The sequence below is a fragment of the Rhineura floridana genome, chromosome 4 (assembly GCF_030035675.1).
Source record: "Rhineura floridana isolate rRhiFlo1 chromosome 4, rRhiFlo1.hap2, whole genome shotgun sequence".
NCBI classification, from domain to species: Eukaryota; Metazoa; Chordata; class Lepidosauria; order Squamata; family Rhineuridae; genus Rhineura; species Rhineura floridana.
The window spans coordinates 59,344,990-59,366,611 of record NC_084483.1 but is presented as its reverse complement, the minus strand read 5'-3'; the positions used below and the strand labels follow the sequence as shown (position 1 = coordinate 59,366,611).

General features: G+C 40.6%; 1 protein-coding gene across 16 annotated transcripts in view; it reads right to left on the bottom strand.

Moving 5' to 3' along the window:
* Positions 1-21,622, bottom strand: part of RIMS1 (regulating synaptic membrane exocytosis 1) — a 542,374-nt gene that overhangs the window by 473,312 nt on the left and 47,440 nt on the right. For 15 of the 16 annotated variants that reach the window (XM_061623103.1, XM_061623106.1, XM_061623108.1 and 12 more), the window contains exon 2: positions 11,870-12,679. In XM_061623103.1, coding sequence (XP_061479087.1) covers positions 11,870-12,042 — 173 coding nt within the window. In that variant the 5' untranslated portion in view covers positions 12,043-12,679. Of the gene's footprint in view, positions 1-11,213; positions 11,292-11,869; positions 12,680-21,622 lie in introns of those variants that run through there. The other variant, XM_061623115.1, reaches the window with a different exon arrangement.

Below are 21,622 nucleotides of genomic sequence, written 5' to 3'. Positions count from 1 at the left end.
ATTGTCCACATCTGGTACAATATAATAATCAAGAATTCTAGCAATCACTGAGTGTACTCTAAAACAGCATTTCCCAATCTTTGGACCCCCAGATGTTGCTGGACTACAATTCCCATCATTCCTGACCATTGGCCATGCTGGCTGGGACTGATGGGAATTGTAGTCCAACAACATAAGAGACCCAAAGGCTGGGATAGGCTGCCTAAATTATAAAATAACTTTTATACACTAAAGGTTAAAATAGTTCAAGGTCTCAATAGTTAAAGGTCTAACTGGAAAAGGATGCTTCTTGAACTAGTATTAGTGCAAAAAAATACTTTTCACTTTAAAAAATTAACATCTTTTTAAAAAAAAATTAGTAAAATTGTTTTGCTAAGATTGGGCATTTATCTGTCACACAGAGTTGTCACCTAAGTTATACTCCAAGTAGACCCACTGAAATCAGTGGATGTAAGTTAATCATAGAGAGCCAGTATGGTGCAGTGGTTAAGGTGTTGGACTACGACCTGGGAGACCAGGGTTCCAATCCCCACAGAGCCATGAAGCTCACTGGGTGACCTTGGGCCAGTCACTGCATATCTGCCTCAGAGGAAGGCAATGGTAAACTCCTTCTCAATACCGCTTACCATGAAAACCCTATTCATAGGGTCACCATAAGTCGGAATTGACTTGAAGGCAGTCCAAGGTAACCATGACTAAGTCCACTAGTTTCAATGGATCTACTCCAAGTAGGACTTAGATATAATTTACAGCTTCCCAAACTAAGTTCGTTTTTTTTCAGTGAGGCTGTGTTTGTTTGCATCTTGGTCTGCAACAGCTAATGCTAATTCTAAATTTTTGTCCAGCTACTCTTGATTCAATAGCCACATAACAGTCCTTCTGTGGTACCAATAGGCATACAGTGTTCTGAGTTTGCACAATGGCTATTGGAGCTCCATTTACTTGTCTTTTCAATCTTGACCACTAAAAAACCCCTCCAAACTTACATCTTGCAATATAGGTACGGCTCGCTACCCAAATTTATTATAGCCTGCCCATTTTGTTTACAAACTATGAACATATTTCATGCAATGACATCACAGCGTGGAGGCTTGACAAAATTGATGTGCTTCAAGTGCAGCCTTTATCTATGAATTTTCCATCCTATTGTTTCCCCACTGCTCAACAGTTACTTGAAGCACATGAAGAACTTCATATTTGATGGTTGATTAAACAACTCTTTTACAAGATTAAGACAGCATATGAATGCTTCAGCTTGGAGCAGCATTCACCAACCTGGTGAACTATAACTTCAATCAGCATGGTCAATGGTCAGGCATGATAAGAGTTGTAGTCCAAAACACCTAAGGACCACCAGGTTGGGGAAGCCTGGTTTCCTTGTTCAGAACTTGGAGTTGTCAATTATAAACTTCAGTTACTGCATTTGAGGGAGTCCAGTGAAACTGGTTGGCAGCAAATGGCTCTGAACAGGCAACACAAGATTAACCTATTGAGTGCACTGTATAGAATGGTATACTTCTGTTCAAAAATTATTTGAAAGATAAAATCTAGAATATGCCATTTTTGCAAGTAATTAAAAAAACTCGCATGCACACTTTTATCCCTACCAAGATCCTGCTGTGATCTTCCGTTGTAGAGCAATCATATGCATGTTTACTCAGAGGCAAGTCCCAGTCCCATACAGAGAAAATACTCCTTATGCTGCTAAAAAGCTATATATTTACTGAATTCCTGATGTGAAACAACCAGGAAAATGGAACTGTTCTCAGAACTTGAAAAGGGGGTTAGCTATTGCCTGGGAGTCAACAAATCTTGTTAATCACAACCCTGACTTCACTTATTGGCTAAAAACCTGAAAGGGAAGGGATTAGAGCAGCAGCTACTAACAGAAGTTGCAGGGTGTGTGTGACATTTTGGTTTATATCTTTTGAATCAGACCACCTAGAAACTTAATTTTAAAAAAAATGAAAGCCAAGAGTCCAGAGATTAAGGTGACTCACCCGGAGACCCAGAGAGGACCCCCAAAAACTGGAGTCTCTGGGCAAAAAACAGACCTGGCAATACTAATTAAGGACAAAACATATTTTCCTCCGTCACCCCCCAAAAAACAACAGGAAAAGGAATCACTACCCTCTACACTAGGATTGCCATATCCCAGTTCCACTAATCTGGGCAGGCTAATTTCCATTATGCAAATTATTTGCTAATTATGCAAATTAGGCACATTAATGGTTGCATTGTCCAGTTGTTTTGTTTTTGTGCCTAGTAATTACCACCAAAAACTGAGGAAAGATGTAAGGGATCTTTTAAAAACAAACACCACCCTTATATTTTTAGCCTAAAATGCCTAGACTCGTTTCCAGCACTATGGAATATTTATTTGTTAAGAGGATTTATATCCTGCCTTCTACTGTTAAAAGCAGACCTCAGGGCAGCTTACAAACATAATAAAAACAATACAAATACACAATCAATATAAAAACATAATAAAACACAAGTTAGAAACAAACATAAAACAAGTCAATGCAGCAGTATGTTTGTTTATTAGATTTATATCCCACCCTTCCTCCCAGTAGGAGCTGAAGGCAGCAAACAAAAGCACTAAAAACACTCTAAAACATCATTAAAGAAAAGACTTTAAAATATATTAAAACAAAACATCTTTAAAAACTTTTTTTTAAAAAAGCCTTAAAAACATATAAAAAGGCAATTCCAACACAGATGCAGTCTCGGATATGGTCTTTGCTTAAAAGGCTTGTTGAAATACGAAGTATAAAAATCCAGCATAAAACAAAAAGCCAGCAAAGCATCAATTAAAAGCAATATTGTAACCAAGTGGTTATTTATAAGAAATAAGAAATGAACATACCACTGCAACTTGTAATGCAGACAGAAATAAAGATTCTAATATTATCAGTTCAGTCAATCTTATTTAAAGAGAGTAGTGTCTGAGCCTGTGAGAAATGTCTTTAGTACACTGATTCTCACATATATATGTACACACACCAACAACACACACACCCATCCATCCCTGGGGAGAAAATGAAGTAGGGTGATCTTTGGTGGGGAGATGCCTGCCAGTCATTTTGAAGAAGGGTATGTATCAAAAAATACTTTTTAGCCCTTTCTGAATTGCTGAACAGAGGCTCTGCCAGGCAGCAGGATGAGTGAGGGGAGAGACTCTGTGTTTGCCATCAGGGAATGGCTGTTTCCACCTGCCTTGCCCCACCTCCAGCCCTAGGAGTCTTCATAAGGGAGCTGCTTCCAGAATACTTTCTTGCCTTTTGGGTTGAAGCAGAAGGCACAGGGAGATCGAAGAGGTTGTTATATCAGCTGGGGGGGTGTGCTTTTGGTTATTTTGGCTTTATCGTTGACCTTTATGCTCATGTACATTTTGATGTATATTATATGGATTTTTTTAGTGTTGTAGTGATTGCTCTTTTTATTATGTATTGTTATGCTACGGTATTTGGGCTGTTTGTTTGTGTAAACTGCTTTGAGCACAGACTATTTATGGAAAATGCAGTATATAAATAAATTGACTATTCCAATGCAACTTTACTTGGGAGTAAGCACCATTTAACACGGCAGGGGCTAGGCCAAAAATGCAAATGCTAATTTGTTGTTGTTATGTGCCTTCAAGTCAACTACGACTTATGGTGACCTTATGAATCAGTGACCTCCAACAGCATCTGTCATGAACTACCCTGGTTCAGATCTTGTAAGTTCAGGTCTGTGGCTTCCTTTATGGAATCAATCCATAGGTCAAGTGATGACCTATAAAGCCCTATATGGCTTAGGTCCAGGCTATCTGTCAGACTGTATCTCCCTATATGAGCCTGCCCGGGCCCTGAGATCCTCAGGAGAGGCCCTTCTCTCAATACCTACATACTCACAAGCACGACTAGTGAGGACACGAGATAGGGCCTTTTCGGTGGCTGCCCCGAGGCTTTGGAACTCCCTTCCTAGGGAAGCAAGAATGGCCCCCTCCTTGCAGTCCTTCTGTCGGCAAGCAAAGACTTTTTTATTTCAACAAGCCTTTGGAACTGAAAGCTGTTAAGGACAGGACTTGAAGGGTGCTGCATTGCTGTTGCCTAACTGTATTATTTTAAACTGAGTTTGAATTATTTTAACTGTATGTATGAATGGTTTTAATACTGTAAATTGTTTAATTTGATTTTAATCTAGACTTTTGTATGTTTTTAATTATATGTGTGCTTTTATCTGGAAGCCGCCATGAGTTCCAGTTTTGGAAAAAGGGTGGGGTAAAAATAATGATAATAAATAAATAAATAAAATCTCTTGTTTGGCCTTCCTCTTTTTCTACTCCCTTCTGTTTTTCTCAGCATTATTGTCTTTGCTAGTGAATTATGTCTTCTCATTATGTGTCCAAAGTACAATCACCTCAGTTTCATCATTTTAGCTTCTAGTGATAGTTCTGTTTAATTTGTTCTAACACCTAATTATGTCTTTTTGGCAGTCCATGGTATGCGCAAAGCTCTCCTCCAACACCACATTTCAAATGAATCTATTTTTCTCCTATCTGCTTTTTTCACCATCCAACTTTCACATCCATACATAGAGATCGGGAATTCCATGGTCTGGCAAATGCTAATACTGCAGCCTTTCTACAGAGAGGTTTTCTTTTTATATCTTGTGTTTGTTCAGGGGAGGGAGCATTTGGTGGATTCAGACCCCTTTATTCCATCCCCCATGATGGCAGACAGACACTCCCAGTGCATTCAACACTTAAGAAACATACCCTGAGACACAGGCAATTGCGAAGAAGGCTGCTGCTGCTTCCTGACTTAACTAGAAAGTCTATGGGCAAGGAGTGGAGCTGCATGTGTTGATCAAATGAGCATGTGCAGTTTTCTAAACTGCCAGATTCCGCATATGCAGCAGGTAGGCAGGCTAAAATTCTTGATTTTCCCAGAATAGCTAGAACAATGGAAGGCAGGAATAGGCTGATTTCTCACACAATGGGCATGGGCAGAAAACTGCCTCCACATTTTGCCTTGTATCTCTGGATCCAGAAAGGCTAGGGACTTGAATTTTGTTTTAAATAAAAGCTGGGAATCCGGGCCACCTAATGGGCTACGTGGGAACAGGGTAGCATGTCTAAAATCTGGGTAAAATCCAGTTAACTGGGCAATATGGCAATCCTATTCTACACACACACACATTTTCCTGAATTTTAGTTTTGGGGTGGGTGGGAATCTCTACATGAAATATAGACAGGCTAAATCAGATTTTGCCCACCTGGTGCCCTTTCTAGATTACAACTACCATCATCCCTGACCTTTGGCCATGCTGGCTGGGTCTGATAGTAACTGTAGTCCAAGACATCTGGGGATCACCAGGTTGCAGAAGGCTTGACTAGATGATCAATTTACAAAACACTTTTTTCATCCACAAATACACCAGCAGGTTCATTTCCAATCTTTCCCCAGGTATGCGTAATTCAAAGCGAGTATTTGTTGGCACCTATTATGTACCATCTTTAACTCTGAGAAACAATTGCTGTTTAGAATATTTTAAAATTTATTTAATTCTACCCTTCAACATGAAAGCCAGCCTTTTTGGCAAACATGCCAGAAGTCAAGCCGAGAGTAACACTGCCACTCTAGGAGTGCCCTCTCTCACTACAATTTGTGTGCGTTTGGGCCAAGGAACTGGTGAGAAGTAGACATTTAGACTGTTCCATTAAGGCTGCAGAGCCTTACATGAACATTACAATCAGCGAAAGGATCAGTGGGCAACACTACAAAATGTACATGTGCATATATGCTTGCTTGCACTGCCCCTCCACAGTCACTCATCAAAACTATAAGGAAAGAGTGAGACAAATGGCAGGCAGATGTCTGCTGAAGAAGGCTGCTAGATTACTCTTATTACAAAGCTTGAGAATTCCACAGAACATAATAGATGCACTTTATTTTCAAAGCTAGCTTACAGCTTGTCCAGAGACTCCAGCTGGTACAAAATGTGGCTAGATTGTTGAAGGGAACAGACTATCACCAGCACATGACGTCGGTGCTTAAAAGCTTGCACTGGCTACTCATATGCTACCAGGCCACTTTTACAATGCCCTTAACAACCTTGGTCCAGGATTCCTTAAGGGCCGCCTGATCCCTTATATCCCTGCCTGATCATGGAGGTCTTCGGGAGAGTCACTGTCAGTGGTCCCCCATGGTTCGGACGCACAGCTCGTATCTACCACGAACCATACATTCAGTATTGTGGTCCCAATTTTGTGGAATTCTCTTCTAGCTGATATCAGACAGGCCCCTCCAATTAAACGTTGAACATCCAGCACCTATTAAGTACTTTTTTAAAAATTCAGCAGGCATTTTAAGTCACTTCTGACTTTATAGTTTAACTGATTTTTTAAAAATCTTTATTGTATTTCTCAAGTTCACTGTACAACACTTAGAGACTATTGTAATGAAGCAGTATATAAATTATTGAAATAAAGAAAAGAATATATGCCCTCATAAAAAGTATTACGGTACTGTTCAGATTTTTTCCCCTTAATAATGAGCCAGCACAGCTCTCTGCATTTAGGGGGATATTTCATTTGTTTCTCTTACTGCATTTCTTTTCTTATTTGTTGCACACAACCTTCTGCCTCCTCTTAAGGTACCATTTTAATTGGAGGGGCAGTGAATTTTCCTAATATTTAAAATGCATTTTCCCAGGTACAAAATGCTACAATATTTTCCCTAAAATGTGCTTTTATTGTTGTTGACATTGATGCATTAAATGTGGTTGCACAGGTGTCACTGGTACCAACTTGATAATAAATAGTGCAATTACCTAGCCATGTCTACTCAGAAGTAATTCTTACTGATTTCAATGGTCTTTCTCCCAGGTAAATGGATTAGAATTGCAGCCTAAATTACCACAACACGTTCCTCCCATGCCTGTAGTATTTTATAAATTTTTAGTTTAGTTTGGTTTCATTCTTTAAGTGCTACATAGTCATCTGCACAGATCTACACATCTAGATAACTCTGAAAGGAGATGAAAGCCTAACCAACCCTTCTCTATTAAGGGCAGGCAAGCAGGATATTGCATTATGTAATTTAAACAGTCACTTGCAAGAGAATTACACAAAGGCAAGAATAAATTATTTTGGTAACTCTGTGGAAAGGCTACACAGGGTATACAACTGGGGAGCATCAGAAAGCACTGCATGTGTGAACATGTCCTACACTTCCAAATTAGCTAGCTATTAGGGTAAGAGTGACATACAATACAAATGCAGGGTCACATTAACAGATTGTTCTTCCTGTAATCCAGAGCAACAGAAGCAAGTGAAAACAGCTTTGGGTACTATAAAGGCACCACCAACAAGTGAATGGAAGAGTTAATGCTTTTTATTTCTTTTATATACTATTCACAACATAATCCTATACATGTCCAGGCAAAAGTTAAGTTCCATTAAGTCAATGGGACCTACTGCCAGAAAACTGGGCATACGATTGAAGCCTCAATGAATGTCTCATTTTGTTTTTAGTCTGGAGACCGGTTTTATTTTTGTGTCATAAATTACTGTGCAGTCTTTTGAGTTTTCCAGAACTTTTCATCAGGACAGACTGGATGCAAAGCAGGAAGGGCAGGGGGAGAGAAAACTTGGGTGGTGGTAATGCTCTGAGTCTGCATATGGTAAGTCTTAAAGCACAATGTGGGAGGAAGCAGCAGACATTCAAATGAGGCTCTTTGACATGCTACGCAAAAGAGCCTCATTTGAATGTCTACTGTCTCCTCCCACATTTTGCATTAAGGCACTTACCAAATGCAGGCATGGCATTGCTACCTGTCATGTTCTCTCTCGCTCTCTCCTCCCCTCCCCCACTTCCTGCTTGGTTGACCATAACCCGATGAAGAGTTTTGGAGAAGTCCAAAGCCTACACCCTCATTTGTGCTATTCATTTTATTTCATTCCATTCCATTCACAAAACTCTTCCTATGAACCATCTTGAAGTGATTTAAAAATACAATCATCAACAATAAAACATATATAAAACAATTTCATATATAAAAAAACATTTCAAATCCAACACAGATACAGATTGGGATAAAAGTTTGCTTGGGTATTGCCCTAATTTGGACTTTGGAATTTTACTTATGAGGTAATGCAGCTGCCTTTACTTTTTGCTTGCTTCTTGCACTGCACTGTTCTCAACACAATGAAGCCTTTTTTTTTTAACCAAGCCTTCTTCCCACAGGAACAGGGATGACCAGTGAAATCTAGTAATGCCTTCTTTCCCCCCAAATTATTGCTCGCTCTCTCAGGACTATTATTCCTTGAAAGCCCACATGGTATTGCTTCCTATAATATTTTTTAAGATAACACATGTGTGGCCCTACATTTATTGTTGAACTACAGCTCCCAGTCTCTGACCATTAGCTGTGCTGGTTGGAGCTAGTGGGAGCTGGGAGTCCATTAGCATCTGGAGGGCACTAGGTCCCTCCTCCTTACCACAGAGTTACCTATGTGCGGGTCCCGCTTTTGAGCCCTTAAAAGCAGACTGAGGCACAGAAATCACCAAGTAGATAAAGGAACAGGGCTAGAAAGGACAGTCCCTGCGTACATATGATGCTAAGTCCTCACTGTATATGTGACAGAGTTAGCTATAATGAAAATGACCTAATTCCTACTGAACAGATTATATTGTCCACTTTGTTATGTACCAAGTTCTCTGTGAATTGGGACTGAGTTACAGGCTTTGGATGCCTTTAGGAAAATGTCCAGCTGAAAGCACACTTTCCTCTACCTGACGCAGCAGCACATCTTATTATTCAGATGCCTTTGCAGGAAATGAATGGCTGCACAAGCCTAACTGTAAGAAAGCCCTTTGAACATCTGTTCAAGCAATATAAACTATCTAGTTTTCAGGTGTAATCCTCAAAGAGCCATTTTCTGCTGACTTCAAATGTAAATTTTCAAGAGTTGTCCCCAAGTTTTTTTTAGCAAAAGTTTTGAAGACTCCCCCTACAGCTTCCTGGAAAATATTTTAAATACTGAGGGCAGAATGGCAGGGTATCTACAGCACCAATAGTCAACCTTTTTTTCCCTTTTTTTTTTTGGCAAGCAGGCACAAGCCAACCACAAGTCAAGCTTGGGGCATGCAAGAGCACTACTCCAATGCATGAGAAGTCCTTCCATGTCTTGGTGAGGAAGATATATCTTTAGTCTATTACAGCAGAAAGCACCACAGCAGATGGAAGGCAGGCAAGAAGACAGTTCTGTCTCTCTGCTGTAGGCAGGCTCACAGAGTTTCCTGCTCTGGTCCAGGTGTGTCACAAAAGGTCACTGGCTATGCTGATTGTGGCATGCGTGCCACAGGATGCCTGGCCCAGTGCTCCCACCACCAGCAGCATGATGTAGAATGCCACTTAAATGGCACTGGGCAACGTCACAAACTGTCCTGAGGCTAAAAAATGCCACTTTTTTGTCAGTGGAGGAAAGGCAGAAAACAAATGTAGCAGCATTCCTCTAGAAATCTATTCAATACATCAAATGTAAAGCTGCAATCTTAAATTTAGGATTGCAGCTTAGAGGAAATCTATTCAATAATTCAAGGAAGTAAGCTAATGTTTTGGACTGGGCTGTTGGTGCAACTGGACCCTATTAGCAATAATTTCTAAAAAGTTTAAAGAGTTATAGGTGAGCAGTACACAGATGTCTGGAGAATAGAGAATAAGGAACTGGACAAAATGTTTGTATCATTTCCACTCTTGTTTTTGCCTATCTTCCCTTATATTTTATTTATTTATTTAAAATATTTCTATTCCACTCTTCTACCCCACAATGGAGCACTCAGGGTGGCTCACAATAAAACATTAAAATAGATTTTAGAATACATAAATTACAGTTAACAATTCAAGGGGAGTGATTTTAAAAGGGGGGTAAAAAGGTAAAACTAGAAAGAGGGCAAAAATAAAATCAGTTTCAGTCTATACAGTACCTTCAGTCCCAAAATAACAAGATAGTTTTCAGAAGTCTCCTAAACATATATTTACTTTATATTTACTTATAAAAACATCCTTTCCCTGTTATGTTTACATGCACTTTGATATTCTACTTCCTCCCGCCTCCCCAGAATACCATAAGAAACACCAACCACACCCCAAGGGTGGCAAACAGCAGCCTTCGATCCTCACAGCTCCATAACCCTTAAACAGTACCAAACCCAAGCAGTAAAACAACCCGTTTCTGGGCCTTAGTGTACATTTGGACAATTAATGGTGGCACCTGCCACCACAACTGCAGAAATTCAAATCCCAATACAGATCAGAGAAGGAAGAGACTACACCACAATGAAAGACTGACCCTACTACCAGTTCTATCCCTCCCAATATACAGCACAGAAGTTGAGTGCCTGCAGGGATTCCATATTTCCCATCTATTATAGATGACACAGCTAGCAGGAGGGAGAGGAGAGGAAGAACGCTAGAACTTGCACCTTAAAAGGTATCGTCTGGGATTAAACCAAAAGAGAAAAGCCTCATAACAAGTTTACATACTTTTTGTGAAAGCCACTAAATCCAACCCTCCAAATAAACACACACATGGAAACAGAAAATTCACCAGCAGGAAAAGGAACATTTTGAACATTAAGAGGAGGCTTAAACATTACATATAAGGGTTATATATTAAGCTATCTAGACTGCCATTTCCATTCAACAGCAAATAGGCCTGGAGGGTGAAGAAAAAGCCTGATCTCATTTACAGGCCCAACCAGTAATCTATTTATGCATAAGAATCAATTTGGTGATAACATTAAACTTGAATACACTTATTTGCAGGGGAGTTGAAAATATGGTCATGAAAGGTACTGGATAAAAGAGAGGTCGGGATGGGGAAGAGAGAAGCCGTTTTAAAATAAATACTGGAGAGCACCCAAATATAGCATTTACCAACACTCTGAGTTACACACAAACACCTTTCGCAGCTAGAGATATAGGGCATTAAGCCCACAAATTGACCAGTTCCACCTACAGGTACATACAACCATTTCTGTGAGGTGAGATGTGCAATTATTTTCATTTATTATGTCCACCACGTTAAAATGCCTCTTGGAAACTTGAATATGTGTTTGGACACATTTTCCTCAATATTTCAGTACCATACAACCCAGTAAAAATGCTGTTGCTTTAAAGGACAGGAGGAGGGAGGAGGAGCAGAAGAGGGGGAGACCCACCCCAAATGGAGAATTCCTGCAGGTGGTTGATGTAACGGCAAAGCGCACACCACAAACTCCCACGGTGGTTCCGCTGGACTCCGTTACAACCAGGTGGGGGCAGCACGGACTTTTAAAGCCTCTGACTAGGGAAACCCCACCCCATCGGACCCTCCCAAAATAGGCTGAGATAAAAAAAAAACCACAGGAATCCCTCCCAAGGTTTAATGCGAAAGCGTCTCCTCCAGTCCACCTTTCAGAAATACATACACATGGTTTGGTCCCCCGTTAAAAGATGTTGGCTTCCCTTGCCTTCCGATTTAACATCAGCCCCCAGGCAGTTATTAGGGGAGGCAACGGAGAAATCAAAGAAAGAGTTCTTCAGGGAACAGCATATATAGAAGTTAGTTCAGGAGTGAGGGGAAGGGGGGTTTCTTCAGGGAGTGGGTCGGTGCTAGTATGAGACCCCGCGTGTGGCCCAAAGGCAGCCGAGCAAGCACTCTCCCCTCTCCCTTTCTTCCCCCTTGCACCATTCATTTTTTTTAAAAAGTGTCTCTGCTTCAGAGCACCTCCTTCCCCTAAGTGTCAGGTCCAGATTCCCCACCCTCCAGTGGCGAACGAGAGAGTGAGTGAGTGAATGAATGGAGGGAGAGAATGCCTGCCTGCCTCTAGCTTACTTGAGTATGGCCTCTTCCTTCTCTTCTTCTTCCTTCTGCCGGTCCATCACAGCCATAATAATGTTCCTCTCCTCTTCGGTCAGGTGGCTCAGGTCAGGCAGCTCCTGCATGGGGGGAGGCACTGTGGGTGGGCGAGGGCCGCGGGGCCCCACCGATGCAGCAGCAGAAGACATTTTATCCCCTGCCTTTCCAACACCTTTGTGCCTTTTGGCAATTGCAACAACCTAATCACGCCTCGCTTTCGCCGCCGCCGTCGCCGCCTCCTCCTCTTCTTCTTCCTCTTCTTCCTCCTCCTCCTCCTTTTACACAGTAGTCCTCTGATCATCAGCAGCAGTCAGCAGCTCTCTGGAAGCAGCAGCAGCAGCAGCAGCAACAACAACGGAGGGAGAGGAAGAGGAGGAGGAGGCGGAGACCCAGCCGTTCATGGTTGCTTGCATCCCCCCGCCAGCCCGGGCTTGTTAGTACCGAGGTGGCTCCCTTTGTTTTTGCCAGTTCTTAGGAAGACCCGGGGATGATGCCCCGCAGCCTCTTGCAGTCCATCCTCTACGGCTGGGACGAGAAGGGGGAGGAGGGAAGGACCGTGCAGCAAGCGAGCTCGGCAGGATTACAGCTCCCAGGCTCTGTGCACTGTCAGGGCTGGAGGCGAAGGGCGGATGCTGTTGCTGCTGCTGCTGCCGCCGTCGCTGCTGCTAGCATGGGAGCGGAGAGGGAGGGAGTTTCGAGTCAGTTAGGCGGAGTCCAAGCTGCTCCACTCTGTCCTGGATGATGCTGAGGGCTGTCTCTTACCAACAACACGGGCTGGGCTTAGATCTAGGGTAGGAAAGGGAGTGTTTGTTGTTCTCATTTTCATTCTTGGAGGCTGCACTCCTCCAACTCGTGTTTATTTACCTGGGAGAAAACGAGCCCTGTTTCCGATTAAAAAGTGACTAGGGTGTGATGGCAAGGCTGAAATCTTAAACACGCTTGATTTGGCATAAGAAAGGCCCCCGTAGAACGAATGGGCTTGAATAATCGTGGTTAGAATCAGACTTCTACCTCTAAGCATACTTTCTTGGGAGTAAGCCCCACTGAATTCAATTATAGATGTAAAGGGGGGTACATAAGGATTTGGGCTGCTATCCTAAGCATACTTCCGTGGGATAGGCCGCACTGAAATCCTTAGGAGTTACTTTCAAGTAAACACAGTTAGGATCAAGCCATAACCGTGTTATTTTTTTAGCCTCTGTAGAACTGTCTGTATGTACAATGTGTCTGTGTGAACATGTGGGATAAAAAGATGAAGAGCCAATTTTAAATCAAATGTGCATGCTCACCCAACTCATAAAAACACCAGTCTTGTGGCACCTTAAAGATTCATAAATTTATGATGGCTTATTTGGGGACAAGAGTTCATTTCATCAGCTCTGATGGAGCTGACTCTGGGTCCACAAAAGGTTATGTCATAATAAATTTGTTAAACTCTTCATTGTTTTTGCTGCAATAGATTAACATGGATACCCTTCTGGAAATGATAGCCATTGCGAGTAGAGTTTACATTCAAATTACAGATGGGAAATACAAAAGCTGATGATGGTTGCAGTCTTAACCATGTCTACTCAGAAGAAAGTCCCATTGAATTCTTGGAGGCTAAAGCATCATATCTGGAAGGAGGAAAATCCTAGGTTACCCTTTAACTCCTTCACCTTGGATAATTATCAGACTAATGTGATAATTTATACATTGGTTGCAATAGTGACAGTAACGTGAGGACAGATAATGTGAGTTTCCTTAAGTTGTTCTGGAGCCACATCTATTCGCGGAGAATATTACACATTACATCAAGTTTTGTCAACATTCAGCAAAATTACATAATTTGATTTTTTGGGGAGAGTTAAAATTCGGAGAATATAAATAAAATTCCTTTCCTAACCAACTTTATATTATGATAATTTGCTAGCCCCCTCATTAATTTACCTTTAGACTTAATTTGTCCAAGATATCCCCAGTTACTTTGAAAGAAAAACCTCCCCACCTGTAGCCTTGTGTCAATATCAAATGCTCTTTTGTATTTTTATACTTAAGTACTAAGAATCATGTTCTTCTTCAGTGAAAAACATTTCCATGTAAGAAATCACAAGAAGCCTACATGTACATAATCATATATGACACTTAACACATGTATATTTGACAGCATTTAGACAGGGTAGATGTAGCACTGGGAAGACACAGCCAATAAGGGCTTTCTATGGCATTATCCTGATGCGCAACTTATACTTGACAGGAGGATACTGTAAGAATACAATATAGAGAAACCAACTGGTTCCCAATCGGAAAGGGTGTGAGACAGGAGTATATTTTATCACCCTATTTGTTTAATCTATATGCAGAACATATCATACGGAAAGCAGGACTGTACCAAGATGAAGGAGGTGTGAAAACTGGAGAGAAAAATATAAATAATTTAAGATATGCAGACAATGCCATACTATTAGCAGAAACCAGTAATGATTTGAAACAAATGCTGATGAAAGTTAAAAAGAAAAGCACAAAAACAGGACTACAGCTAAACGTCAAGAAAACTAAAGTAACGAGAACAGAAGATTTATGTAATTTTAAAGTTGACAATGAGGACATTGAACTTGTCAAGGATTATCAATATCTTGGCACAGTCATTAACCAAAATGGAGACAATAGTCAAGAAATCAGAAGAAAGCTAGGACTGACAAGGGCAGTTATGAGAGAACTAGAAAAGGTCCTCAACTGCAAAGATGGATCACTGAATACTAAAGTCAGGATCATTCAGACCATGGTATTCCCAATCTCTATGTATGGATGTGAAAGCTGGACGGTGAAAAAAGTGGATAACAGAAAAATCAACTCATTTGAAATGTGGTGTTGGAGGAGAGCTTTGCGGATACCATGGACTGCAAAAAAGACAAATAATTGGGTGTTAGGACAAATTTAACCAGAACTATCACTAGAAGCTAAAATGATGAAACTGAGGTTATCATACTTTGGACACATAATGAGAAGACATGATTCACTAGAAAAGACAATAATGCTGGGAAAAACAGAAGGGAGTAGAAAAAAGGAAGGCCAAACAAGACATGGATTGATTCTATAAAGGAAGCCACACACCTGAACTTACAAGATCTGAAAAGGGTAGTTCACGACAGATGCTATTGGAGGTTGCTGATTCATAGGGTTGCCATAAGTCGTAATCGACTTGAAAGCACATAACAACAACAAATGGCATAGATATGCAGTGGAATATATCTGTGTATGACCATTGGACATGATAGTATCCTATTTTCATGTTGTAGGAAATGTAATATATAGCAAAGGGGCTGACATGTGCATACTAGACCTCCACTCCATATCGTAATAAGAAAAGCAGCATTGGAAAGAGGAAAGCAATGGGTGGGTTTGCTTAGCCTTTCCCCATCTGCCATTTTCCACTCCAAAATGTCATGGTGCATCTTGAAGCCCAAACAAGAAAAGTTGCTGTCCTCTGCTATGTGTAATTTGAAGTGGAGAAGTTGCAAGTAAAGGAAGGGTTAAGCACTCCTACCTCCTACTGCTTAGTTACTCAACATTTTCTTTCCCAAAGTTTCTTTCCTTGAAAACAACTAAACACAAATTTACACTCAACATGCAGGACTACTGTAATATACTCTTATGAGGCACTGCCCTTGAAGATGGCTCAGGAACTTCAGATGGTGCAAAATGTTGTAGCTAGACTCTTAGAAGTTTGTTGCATGAAGCATAAAACTCCAATATTATTTCAATGGCGGTGGCTACCAATTTGTTTCCAGGCTCAGTTCAAGGTGCTGGCACTTGTCACTAAGATCCTAAATCAGATTTCATCAAATATACCCCATACATGCCTACATGACTGCTTCAATTTGCAAAACTAGCACTCTTACTGGTGCCAATACTATTTGTTCTGCACTTGTAAGAAACTGAACTTGAACATGACAGCACGTATACTTTGCAATTCCCTGCCTATTGACATCAGGCTGGTACCTTCACTGTACTCTTTATGGTGTTTGCTAAGAACATTTTTTTTAGACAAGCCTACCCAGACATGTAGATGTCAATGTGTGTTGTAGTCTGTTTTTAGCTATTGTTGATTTTCATTATTTTTTGAATTTTTAAAATTCCTGTTTTTAACTCTCTTTTATTGACAATTGTACTATTGTTTTTTAAAAACCACTTAGAAGTTTTATGAATAATCAAGAGGTATATAAAATAAATATAAACTAACCTCCTCTAGGTTACAGACCTAGGATGCACACCTTAATGTGGTGAGGGGGTTTGAGAGTGTCAAAGAAGCTGAGAGCAATGCTGTCAGGAGTCTAAGCCAAGAGGCTAGACTCCTAACAGGGGCACCCATGGCAGAATGGTCAAAGCTGAGACACCAGACTAAGATGCATCCAAACTCAGAAGAAGGGAATGGTAAACCACCTCTGAATACCTCTTACCACAAAAACCCTATGAACAGAGTATCCAAAATGCAACACAAGATAGTGCTGGAAGATGAGACTCCCAGGTCAGAAGGCACTCACCGAGCTACTGGGGAAGAACAAAGGACAAGTACGAGTAGCGCTGTGGCTAATGAAGGAAGCCAAAGGGAAGCCCAGAGGCTGATGCGCACAGATGCGAAAGGAAAGTCAGGAGTTGTACGATGCACACAATAGGAACATGGAATGTGAGAAGCATGAACCAGGGAAAGTTAGAAATTATAAAAGCAAGAAATGGAATGCATCAACATTACAATACTTGGCATAAGTGAATTAAAATGGACGGGAATGGGACATTTTCAATCAGGCAGCTACAAATTATTTTATGCAGGAAATGAGAAATTAAGAAGAAACGGGGTTGCTTTAATAGTGACAAGTGGTGTCGCAAAAGCAATTAGGAGCTACAACGCAAGGTCTGAGCGAGTGATATCAATGAGTTTAAACGGGAAACCTATTAACATAACCATCATCCAAGTTTATGCTCCAATGGCAAACACAGAAGAAGAGGAATTGGAAAGATTTTACGCAGAAGTACAGGACGAAATTGATCACACACCAAAACAAGATGTGCTGATAATCATAGGGGACTGGAATGCAAAAGCAGGGAACAGAAAAGAACTAGGAATTGTGGGGAAATCGGGCTTAGGAGATAGAAATGAAGCAGGAGAAAGACTTATTTAATTCTGTGAAGCCAATGATTTGTTTCTTGCAAACACATTTTTTGAGCAACCAAAAAGATGACTGTACATATGGATATCACCAGATGGTCAATACAGGAATCAAATTGATTATATAATTGGTAGCAGAAGATGGAGAAGTTCATGCTTTCTGTGAACATAAGACCAGGAGCAGACTCAAGTAAAGCTAAAGAAGAACAACAAAGCAATCATAACGCCAAAATACAATTTAAATAACATCCCAGAAGAATATAAAGATCAAATAAGGAACAGATTTGAGGCTTTAAACTTAGTTGACAGAGAACCAGAAGAACCAGAGCTTGGAAAAGTTACTTTTTTGAATTACAGGATTGGGCTGATGGGAGCTGTAGTTCAAAAAAGTAACTTTTCCAAGCTCTGCGAAGAACTATGGACTGAAGTCAGGGACATTATCAGGGAAGAATGCAAAAAGACAATACCTCTAGTTAAAAAGAAAGACCTCAATGGATGACTGAAGAAATTCTTAAAATGGTTACAGAAAGAAGGAAAGCAAAAGGAAATAGAAACACGGTTAGAACCCTAAATGCAACAATACAGAGACTAGTATGTAGGGACAAAGAAAACTATTACAATAGTTATTGTATAGTAATAGAAGAGGACAACAAAAAGGGTAGAACAAGAGCCCTATTCCAAAAGATTAGAGAAATTAAAGGGAAATTTAAACCAAGAGGAAGGATGTTGAATAATCAACAGGGAAGCACACTGACTGACCGAGATAAAATACTGTAAAAGGAAGATGGAAGCAATACACTGAAGAACTATTTAAGAGAGATGCCAGGATGACAGATTCATTCACAGAGGAACCATATGATGAAAACGCAGAAATTTTAGAGTGTGAGGTGAAAGCTGCTCTTAAAAGACTTGGAAGAAACAAATCACCAGGAACAGATGGCATACCAATAGAGTTGCTACAAGCTACTGAGACTGAATCTGTCCAAATTTTGACAAAAATCTGTCAACAAATATGGAAAAGAAAACAATGGCCCACAGACTGGAAGTGTTCAATATATCATCATTGGTGATCACTTGTCGCTGAGTAAGATTGTCTTCCAAGATAAGGTCTTTACTTGGAAGACGCCTGTGTGTAAATTTGTTTTATGTGGGGAGATCGGTGCACAACGATCAACACACAATCTTGACAGAAAAAGGCTTTGATCCAATGGTATGGATACCACGACGATTGGAAATCTTTTATCTGCTGCAGCGTTCATCTGTCTTCACAGCCGTTGTAACGTACACATTGTTATCCTCCGCCTGTTCTACCATTGAGGACTTTCTTGGATCGTTCTTTGTCTGGTTCCTGTCCCTTGACCTTACCGCCATGGGTGATCCTGCATTGCTCACAGGGTTCATTGGAACTCGCAAGCCCACTCACCACTACAAGGTGACGATCCAGCGTTCAATATATATCCCAATTCCAAAGAAAGGGGATCTCAGGGAATGCAGTAATTATTGAACTATTGCCTTAATATCCTATGCAAGTCAAGATTCTACAGCAAAGGCTCTTACCATATATGGAGCGAGAAATGCCAGATGTGCAAGCTAGATTCAGAAAGGGAAGAGGCACCAGAGATCATATTGCAAACATATGTTGGATAATGGAAAGAGCCAAGGAATTTCAGAAGAAAATCACCCTGTGCTTTATAGATTACAGCAAAGCCTTTGACTGTGTAGATCATGAAAAACTATGGAATGCATTAAAAGAAATGTGGGTGCCACAGCATCTGATTGTACTTTATATTCTGTACCTATTGTACCTATACTCTGGACAAGAGGCTAATGTAAGGACAAAATATGGAGAAACTGATTGGTTCCCCATCGGAAAGGGTGTGAGACAGGAGTGTATTTTATCACCTTATTTGTTTAATCTATATGCAGAACATATCATACGGAAAGCGGGATTGGACTAAGATGAAGGTGTGAAAATTGGTGGGAGAAATATAAATAATTTAAGATATGCAGACAATACCATACTACTAGCAGAAACCAGTAATGATCTAAAAAGAATGCTGATGAAAGTCAAAGAGGAAAGCACAAAGGCAGGACTACAGCTGAACATCAAAAAGACTAAAGTAATGAGAACAGAAGATTTATGTAATTTTAAAGTTGACAACGAGGACATTGAACTTGTCAAGGATTATCAATACCTTGGCACAGTCATTAACCAAAATGGAGACAATAGTCAAGAAATCAGAAGAAGGCTAGGACTGGGGAGTGCAAATTAAACCAGAACTATAATTAGAAGCTAAAATGATGAAACTGAGGTTATCTTACTTTGGACATATGATGAGAAGACATGATTCACTGAAAAAGACAATAATGCTGAGAAAAACAGAAAGGAGTAGAAAAGGAGGGCCAAGCAAAGATGGATTGATTCCATAAAGGAAGCCACAGACCTGAACTTACAAGATCTGAACAGGGTGGTTTATAACAGATGCTATTGGAGATCGCTGATTCATAGGGTTGCCATAAGTCATAATCGACTTGAAGGCATATAACAACAACATATAATATAAATAAATAAATAAATACCTTAGACACTACTTCACCCAAATTGTTTGTTCTGGTCAACATCTGAGACCCTGCTACTTCAGGTGGGTGAGCATGAGAGACAGAGGCAAACCAGTCATGGCATCACACCTATGGAATGCCCTCTCAAAGGAGGCCTGTCTGGTTCAAGTGCTAGTTGTCTTTTGGAGAGCAGTGAAAACTTGACTCTTCAGAAAGGCCTTTCAGATGAGTTAATTTAGACCTGCTGAGGATTTAAGTCTTAAGCTTAAGTCTTAGTGTGACATGCTCTCTATTTTTTATTTAAACTGCTATCTTTTGAAGATTGTAGTGTTTTGAAATTGTTTTATTATTGATTTTATTCATTCATTCTTTATTTGGAAGTTGTCTTAGGGTTCCCTCAAGACTACAAGCATGGGTATTCCTGGTTGTAATAAGTCCATTAATTAGTAGTTAGCTTCTACAGTAAGGGTCAGAAACTGTAGGCCCACTGTAGCCTCCCCATCTGGCCCACAATGTCCCCTTTGTCACCCTGCCTCTTCCCCCATTGCAATTAGCCTTGAAAAACGCATTTTCAAGTCTAATTCTAGTGCAGGCAGGGTCCAGGTTTTGCGTGAGTTCGAAGGGTTGAGAGATATACTCTTAGTTTTCCACCCAGAAAGTTGAAAAGGGATTTTTTTTTTAAAAAAGGGCAGGAGGTCACATACAGTACACCACTGAGTGCTCTGTAAGTTTTACTAGTATAGTAACCCTATACCCTCTCAGGTGGGAGTAAGTATTCACTGGGTGGGAGTAAGTACTCACTGGGATTTATTGCCCCTAGCATATATATAAGCAGTCTCATCCTGAGTAGAACATGCTCATCCTCTTTCTCAGCATTTTGTCATAATTATTCCTGTTTTCTGTAATTTTTCAGTCATCACACCATAATTGCCACTGACTATTTGGCCACCATTCATCTGGCAAGCCCAATTATTTCTAGCCTCATTGGGGTTGGGGCCTGTGAGTAATCAGGCCTGCAAAATTTGTGATTCACTAAGCCCAACTCAGCCCATCCTTCATACACTGTCACCTGCTGGCTTATTCTTTTGTTTTTGACAACCCCTTGTCTTGCTTTTGTAGTCCTAGACAGAGACTGCATTAAGCTGGACCCGTCACAAGTTGTACTTGCCAGTTACAGCAGCATCTCTGAGTTAGAAGGGCTGTTGGATCTACACAGAAATGACATCCTCTTACCTGTAATCCATGTACCTTACAAAAATAGTGGTGATCCACCAGACAATACTGAAGTTATAGCATTTTGGACTGTACCACTACAGATGAGGGGAAGGCTCCTTTTAATGCTGCTGCCCTTTTTAAAAAAATGTAAATCAAACTAGCACATCAAAGAGAGGACTACACTATACCTTTCTTGCCGATGTGTATTTTGCTGCATGGAAGGAATTTTAATTATTATTTTAGCAACCGGGGAGTATTCAGAAACATCACACACCCCTGTGTCTGCAGTATGAAGTGGTACAATCCAGAATTCTGCCTCCTCAGCAAGGCCAGCCCAAAACATTTTGCTGAGGTAAAATATTCAGATGCTGCCTCCCATCCTCCTCGCCTGTATAATGCGGATTCCCCCACTCCAATCGCCACAATAAACTCATGAATTAGAAATAAAAATAAAAGCAGTGTTGAAGAGAGGATCTTATTCTGCAGCACTGATTGTGAAGAATGGATGGGGGTGAGGTGGGAAGATGCCTATGATTATGGTTCCAAATTAGAAAAAGGATGGATGAGGGTTTTCCAGAGGAGAAGGAAACATTCCTACAATGTCCATTGTGGCTCGGATTATTATAACCTAATACAGGTCACGGGGAAAACATTTTTCAAAGTTCATAGACCATTGTTAGGCATGAATTGTAATGGCACAATAATCTGGAAAATCTGGGATGATCTGGCATAACAATGTTGCAAAAGATTCAAAGGGCAGATTCCTATGCACCAACCATGGCTTACAGCAGGGGTTTGTGAGGTTCATT